Source organism: Onychostoma macrolepis, chromosome 12, assembly GCF_012432095.1.
Source record: "Onychostoma macrolepis isolate SWU-2019 chromosome 12, ASM1243209v1, whole genome shotgun sequence".
Taxonomy (NCBI): Eukaryota; Metazoa; Chordata; class Actinopteri; order Cypriniformes; family Cyprinidae; genus Onychostoma; species Onychostoma macrolepis.
Window position 1 is genome coordinate 370,001 of NC_081166.1, and position 7,500 is coordinate 377,500.

Genomic DNA, 7,500 nt, shown 5'->3' on the forward strand with positions numbered 1-7,500 from the left:
TTTATAAGCGTTTTGAAAAGTGGGGACATGGAGTAATGTCCTGAAAAGTCACCTTCTGCTTGTAATACCTGCCATACCCTTGACATTATACACATCTATGTCCTCATATGTCACAAAAACATGCACACACTCACTGGAATCAGATAAGCCCTTTACACAGTCTGACACGGCTGCGGTTGGAACTGAACTGCGGGTTTCGTCTGGTCAGAGGAGAACTGACCCCCGACTGAGTCTGGTTTCTCCCAAGGTTTTTTTCTCCATTCTGTCTCGGAGGGAGTTTTGGTTCCTTGCCGCTGTCGCCTCTGGCTTGCTCAGCTGGGGACACTTAATTTCTAGCGATTATCGCCGATTTGATTGCACAGATACTATTTAAACTAAACTGAGCTAGACAATGACATCTCTGAATTCAATAATGAAATGCCTTTAACTGAAAATTGAAAATTGAGTGTTTAATCGTATCATTATACATTACTGACACTCTATCCTCTAATTTGATACTGTTAAGTGCTTTGACACAATCACACACACACACATAATCACATGCACACAAACACACGCGCTCAAACACACACACACTCACAACACGCAAAAAATTAAATTAGACTTAATTTTCATTGTTGTATTGGTTTTTATTTCTTTATGCAGAATTTAAGTTCTTCTTTTTTTCCATTATTTTAATGCAAATTTTAAGCATTAAATCTCCGTTTGCATTGAACTTTCAGCGTCGTAACTTTGCAGATATCGTTTATATTCAAACAGCAACATTACACACTAACTAAAGTTAAAAAAGTGAAATCACAATTAACCACCCCTTTAAGTTCTTGTTTTTTAATTTCTACTCTATAAAGAATTTAAGTTTTTTACTTTTTCATTTCTTTATGCAGAATTTAAGCTTCTTTTATGTAGAATTTGAGTCCTTTTTTTTTCCCTTTTTTTTTTTTCTTCTTTTAAGCAGTTCTTGTTTTTACTTTAATTTTGGGTGAAATATGACCCGCTCATGTTTCATGAGGCTCACCCTGTTTTGATGTGATTCGTAGAGGTTTCTGTCTGATCTCAAATTGGAAATAGCTTCAGAATTGTGTTTTGAATAGGAATCAAACACGCACTGCACTGGCTGTTATTACAGTAATGAATCAGTCGTTGAATCCTGTAATCGATGCTTTGAATGTTCATCGTCATTCTTCCCGTCTTCTGCCGCTGCAGCCCGGGGCGAGTTTGGAGCAGACTCATATATTTGTTCTGGCTCATATCCTGCGGCGGCCCATCATCGTTTACGGAGTGAAGTATTACAAGAGTTTCCGAGGAGAAACCTTAGGCTACACTCGATTTCAAGGTGAGACGATCACAAGAGCTCTTGATTGTCACGTGGACAGCAGAAGTGTGGCTCACCTGTGTGTGTGTGTGTGCAGGTGTTTACCTGCCGTTGCTATGGGAACAGAGCTTCTGCTGGAAGAGTCCCATCGCTCTCGGTTACACGAGAGGTCACTTCTCTGCTCTGGTTGGCATGGAAAGCGACGGCTACGATAATCGCGGCGCAGGCGCCAACCTCAACACTGACGACGACGTCACCGTGACCTTCCTGCCGCTGGTGGACAGTGAGAGGAAGCTGCTGCAGATTCACTTCCTGTCAGCACAAGAGGTAAACACACACACACACTGATCAAACACTATCACGTTTCAGACGTTTACATTCATGCATTTGGCAGATGATTTTGTTGCATTTCAGCTAGAAGATTTAAAACTGATGAATAAGGTTGAGTAAAGGGTTTCCTGTAAGGGGTGGGGCAATAGAAAATACAGTTTGTACAGTATAAAAACCATTACACTTGTGGATATAGAAACCTGTGTGTGTGTGTGTTCAGATGGGCAGCGAGGAGCAGCAGGAGCGTCTGCTCAGGGATTGGCTGGACTGCTGTGTGACGGACGGTGGGATGTTAGCAGCGCTGCAGAAGAGCAGCAGGCGCAGACATCACCCGCTCATTACGCAGATGCTGGAGAAATGGCTGGACGGATACCGGCAGATGCACCCGTGTCCCACGCTCTCCGACGGCGAGGATGAGGAGGACGACGAAGACGAGTGACCGCCCGAAACCATTTCAACACTGTTCCACACACGCCCTCTTTCCCAGAATGCAATGCGAGCACCCCAACAACAGCGAGGGCTGAAAATCTTTGTGTTTAGTCAAATGAATTTAGTTTTTTGAGTTTCTCTCCGTGCGTTCGTATCCGTCGTATGTAGACGTGCTGCATGTGGCTCTTTACATATGGAATGATGAGAATAAAAGAGCGTCATAAATGAGCACTTACACAAAGCACATATTCTTTAGAGGGTTTGAATCTGATCGCAGCAATCAGAGTTTATGATTTACTCACACTAAACGACATTTCTCACAGTGTTTCTGTTCCCTTCTGTTCTTTCTCTCGCTCTGCCCTGCAGCGACACGTGTGCGTTTTGTTCATTTGATTGTATTTATTTATGTCTTTCCTCTCTCTCTCAGTGGATACTGACCCGACTCGTACTGTGAGGAGAGACATGAGGAGTTTACTGACATGTTGAACCTGTGATCTGGTACCTCATTTGTGATGACAGGTGATTCCCAACAAGAGGAGAGCGAATCACACGGCTTTAACATTAAACTAGAAACACGTCTGCTCTCTCATCTTCTGTCTGCCTCGTTTTTTCCTCATTTCACCTGAAATAATTACTCCACAGAAATTAACACTTTACTGACGGATTGATGGGCCGCTTCATATTTTTAGGGCGAGACACTACAGGCAAACTCTTTTTCATGCGCTGCCCAGTTACACATTTAAGTGTTTGTTTTATTGCACTTTATCTAGTTGCGTCTGTAGATTTCAATTCCAATCCATTTCTTGAAAGAGATTCTTACACACACCAAAGTTTTATTCCTCTCTATATTCTGAAAGCTTTTAATAAAAGAATTCACACTAATTGATACAACATTTTACTTTTAAAAAAACATGGAGAAAATGTGTTCGTGTTCTGTTTGTGGACAGGATTTTCTGATTTATGGAATGATGACTAGAGAAAATCAAAATCCCTTCTGTAAAATCCTCTAACTCTAATATGATGACAGAATCAAACCAGAATCTGAACCTGGCTTTATCCGTTGTTCAGATTTATGTTCTGGAAATGTATGCAAATTAATGCATATTTAATTAGAAAATGCCTTATTTGCATATTTAAACAACAGAATTGTAATACAAAAATGTTTGGAATTCTTAATCAGTTACATGCTGAGTCTCAACTTAAAGTATTTTTGTCACAACATATAATTAGGCTCATCGAGGGTTAATCTCACAAAAACACTCCAAGTAGCACTGTAATATATGTATGTTATTCTCAATTGTGTCCCTGCAGCACAGAAGCAGTCATAAGCAGCACAGCTATATTTGTAGCAATAGCCAACAATACATTGTATGGGTCACAATTATACATTTTACTTTATGCCAAAAATCATTAGGATATTAAGATTATGTTCCATGAAGATATTTAGTAAATTTCCTACCGTAAATATATCAAAACTTCATTATTGATTAGCAATATGCATTGCTAAGAACTTCATTTGAACAACTTTAAAGGTGATTTTCTCAATATTTAGATTTTTTTGCTCCCTCAGATTCCAGATTTACAAATAGTTGTATCTCAGCCAAATATTGTCCAACAAACCATACATCAATGGAAAGATTATTTATTCAGCTTTCAGATGATGTATAAACCTCAATTTCGAAAAATTGACCCTTAAGGCTGGTTTTGTGCTCCAGGGTCACATATGTGATTGTTATCACTGTAATACATTTTAAAATGGACATAAAGGAGAATAACCTGCCGATGATTTTACACACATTTAACTTTAAATGTCACTTTAGACATGTTTTTCACCACAGTGAACAATCATTCACAAAACAGTATAATCTTAAATCTACAGACACGTGTAATGCGTGTTTTATTATGATCAGTTCTGTTTAATAACGTCTTTCTTTTTCAGGTGAATGTGCAGTACATGCACGCTTTTGTGCCTAAATATGAAACTGAAGCACACTCAGCAGTTTGTGTCTTTTTCATCGTGTGTTAAGATGTATTTAACCAGCAGATGTCCTCGGTGTGATTCGATCCTTCAGAACAGTGAAGCAAAGTGACTCCATCATCATGGAGAGGTCAAAGGTCACACGCAGGGTCAGTCTGTTGCCCTGCACTTGCATGCTCTTTACTACTTAAATGACGTATTTCTCGTATTTGGGCCAAGCGTTCGAGTGTGTGTCGAGCTTTTCATGACCTGCTGGGACACACTTACAGTGTTGTAAAAACACAAGTGTTCACAGCTTTATTTTAGTTTCAATACTTGTTCAGTAGTCCCTATAACAGAGACACACTTTAATTTGTAGTGCTTCTAATTAAGTGATAAAAAGCAGTTGCAAATGTTGTACAAAATAAATATACTTTCTTTGCACCGATAAAACGTGCAACACTTTGTTTTACTACCAAATTATTTGTAATATTTTATTATTATTCATATTTAAATTACACCAGAAAGGTGTCCATGATGTTTCCAGGTGTCTGTGTGTTTTAGGGAAGTTCACGTTTGAACATCAAAACATCAGCAAACAGACATCTATATATATTACAATATAACATTTTACTTAGTTTTACATCTTCTGCATAAAAATAACTTTCCTGGGTATACTTTCCTGTTTCATAAAGTGATAACAGTTTAACATTATTTACCTCAGCATACATTTTGGGACTTTGCTATTATATTCCAATATCATTATACCTCAATTAGCTAGATATCGTTCTACAGATGCTCTCTGCTGTGTTTTGTATTTATTATAAAAAGTATGACTTGTAATAAAAGTACAACTTTGATTAATATTTATGTTGTTAAAGTAACATACTGTTCTGTGAATACATTGTCTGCTGGTTTATTTAGCTACTTTTCAGCACACCACACTAAGTATGCCACTTAATACTTTAAGACTTTAATGAATGTTAAAGTGCAAATGAACACCTGACCTCTCGTGTAAGTTTGCAGCTGTTACAATTAAAAATCACCGAAGGCAGACAGTATGATGTAAGCAACACAACTGATAATGTGTTAGATTTATAGTGTGTGAGTAATCAAGCTTTGACAATAACCAGTCATACTGGCGGCACTGAGGCCCCCAAATACAGTTCTGCTTAGGGCCCCATAAAGGCTTGGGCCCTGCTGTCAGGTATGGGTATTTGGTCAGGGCATGTACTGAATTGTTGTAGATCAGGTGTGTGGTCAGCGGTACTGGAGACACGTCCATGATCTGTAACACATCACACAGTCAGACCTCAGATGTGAACTTTCAAACGGTTTGATTTGAAAAAGTTTCATGTTGCCTTTCAAGAATACAACGATCACCTCATTATTAACACATCATTTGTCAAGAAACTGTAAACTTTTGGAACATGAAGCAGAACCAAATGAAACCAGTTTGAATGTTAGCTGACAAATGTTATGCATGTTTTTATAATCGTTAGGATTTGTAAATAATGGGACCGTGTGTGTTTGAGTGTTTGTGTGAGAGTGTGTGTGTGTTTGAGTGTTTGAGCATGTGCGTGCGTGTGTGTGTGTGTTTGAGCATGTGCGTGTTTGTGTGTGAGTGAATGTGAGTGTGTGTGTGCGTGCGTGCGTGTGTGAGCATGTTTGAGTGTTTGTGTTTGTGTGTGTGTGAGAGAGAGAGAGAGAGAGAGAGTGTGTTTGTGTGTGTGTGAGTGTGTTTGTGTGTGTGTGTGTTTGAGCATGTGTGTGTGTGTGTGTGTTTGAGCGTGTGTGTGTGTGTGAGAGAGAGAGAGAGTGTGTTTGTGTGTGTGTTTGTGTGTGTGTGTGTGTTTGAGTGTTTGTGTGTGTGTGTGTGTGTGTGTGTTTGAGCATGTGCGTGTGTGTGTGTGTGTGTGTGTGTGTGTGTTTGAGCATGTGCGTGTGTGTGTTTGAGCATGTGCGTGTTTGTGTTTGTGTGTGTGTTTGTGTGTGAGTGAATGTGTGTGTGTGTGTTTGAACATGTGCGTGTGTGTGTTTGAGCGTGTGTGTGTGTTTGAGTGAGTGTGAGTGTGTGTGTGTGCGTGCGTGTGAGCATGTTTGAGTGTTTGTGTGTGTGTGTGTTTGAGCGTGTGTGTGTGTGAGAGAGAGAGAGAGAGAGAGTGTGTGTGTGTGTGTGAGAGAGAGAGAGAGTGTGTTTGTGTGTGTGTGTGTGTGTGAGAGAGAGAGAGAGAGAGTGTGTGTGTGTGTGTGTGTGTTTTTGTGAAAAGTCAGGACATAGATGTGTATAATGACGAGGGTATGGCAGGTATTACAAGGTGAAGGTGACATCTCAGGACATTGACCCATGTCCCCACTTTTCAAAACACTTATAAATCACTCAGAATGAGTTTTTTTGGGGAAAGTTGAAATGCACAGTCTCCTGTAAGGGGTAGGTTTAGGTGTAGGGTTGGTGTAGGACAATAGCACATACAGTAAGTACAGTATAAAAACCATTAAGCCTATGGGATGTCCCCACTTTTCACAAAAACAAATATGTGTGTGTGTGTGTGTGTCTGTGTGTGAGAGAGAGAGAGAGAGAGAGAGAGTGTGTGTGTGTGTGTGTGCGTGTGTGTTTGTGTGTGAGTGAGAGAGAGAGAGTGTGTGTGTGTGTGTGCGTGTGTGAGTTTGTGTGTTGGCAGATGAACTTTATCCATGCACTTATTTGCACATGTTATGGCTCCCTGCTCTGAAGGTCAAAGGTCAGGCTAATCATCCCATGAATCTGCTCTTTGGTGGATTCTGGCGGACTTCATGATGCACGAGACACAGACTCTGAATACATACAATAAGTAGCTGAGTACATGCATTCTGTGCAACACATACTGTAATTAGATATTATAGTTTAAATGAAGCCTGGGAAACAACCACGTGTTTTGTTCATTCTTCTTAGCTTGCTTTAAGAAATTCATAATATAACAGTAGAATAAAAAGATTTGTATAGATGACATTTAGTTTTTTTCAAAGCTGTGCTCAAGCAGAGCTCTGATCATTACACAACGGCGGAGTCGCGCATGCGCAGCAGTGCATGTGTCCGGCTGCGCATGCGCGGTTCTCCAACACGTGTGCCGTGCGAGAAACTTACAAAAGAAAGTTTGACAGAGAACCGGTCTGACCGCGCTGTGCTGCGATATATCGTCTTCATTCGGACAGCGTCGGGTCGCGTCAGGACTTCATTAGACACGATGCCGCCGACGATTCATCAGAGTTCCGGTGAGTTCCGATGATCGGTCCGTTTCGGTTCGGTTCTGAAGCAGCAGGTGGATTCATGAGCGTCTGCATCACCGAACGACAGAACTCATGTCAGTCTGCTGATTTATGCAAATTAGCGTTTGATTATTCATCTTAGCATGCTAATATATGTTACTAGTCCAGATGGATCTGCGTGAGATGAGCTGATTGAGAAACGGATTGATTAGGATCTCGAGGCGCT

At 40.3% G+C, this 7,500-nt stretch overlaps 2 protein-coding genes across 3 annotated transcripts in view; both read left to right on the top strand.

Annotated features, from left to right (window-relative positions):
* Nucleotides 1-2,660, top strand: part of zranb1a (zinc finger, RAN-binding domain containing 1a) — an 11,871-nt gene extending 9,211 nt beyond the window's left edge. The window contains exons 8-10 of the mRNA XM_058794158.1: nt 1,204-1,333; nt 1,410-1,639; nt 1,863-2,660. Of these exons, the coding sequence (XP_058650141.1) occupies nt 1,204-1,333; nt 1,410-1,639; nt 1,863-2,081 (579 nt within the window). The 3' untranslated portion in view covers nt 2,082-2,660. The remainder of the gene's footprint in view (nt 1-1,203; nt 1,334-1,409; nt 1,640-1,862) is intronic.
* A 4,420-nt stretch (nt 2,661-7,080) lies between these two features.
* Nucleotides 7,081-7,500, top strand: part of mtr (5-methyltetrahydrofolate-homocysteine methyltransferase) — a 28,499-nt gene continuing 28,079 nt past the window's right edge. The window contains exon 1 of one of the 2 annotated variants that reach the window (XM_058793902.1): nt 7,081-7,280. In XM_058793902.1, coding sequence (XP_058649885.1) covers nt 7,082-7,280 — 199 coding nt within the window. In that variant the 5' untranslated portion in view covers nt 7,081. Of the gene's footprint in view, nt 7,281-7,313; nt 7,370-7,500 lie in introns of those variants that run through there. The other variant, XM_058793903.1, reaches the window with a different exon arrangement.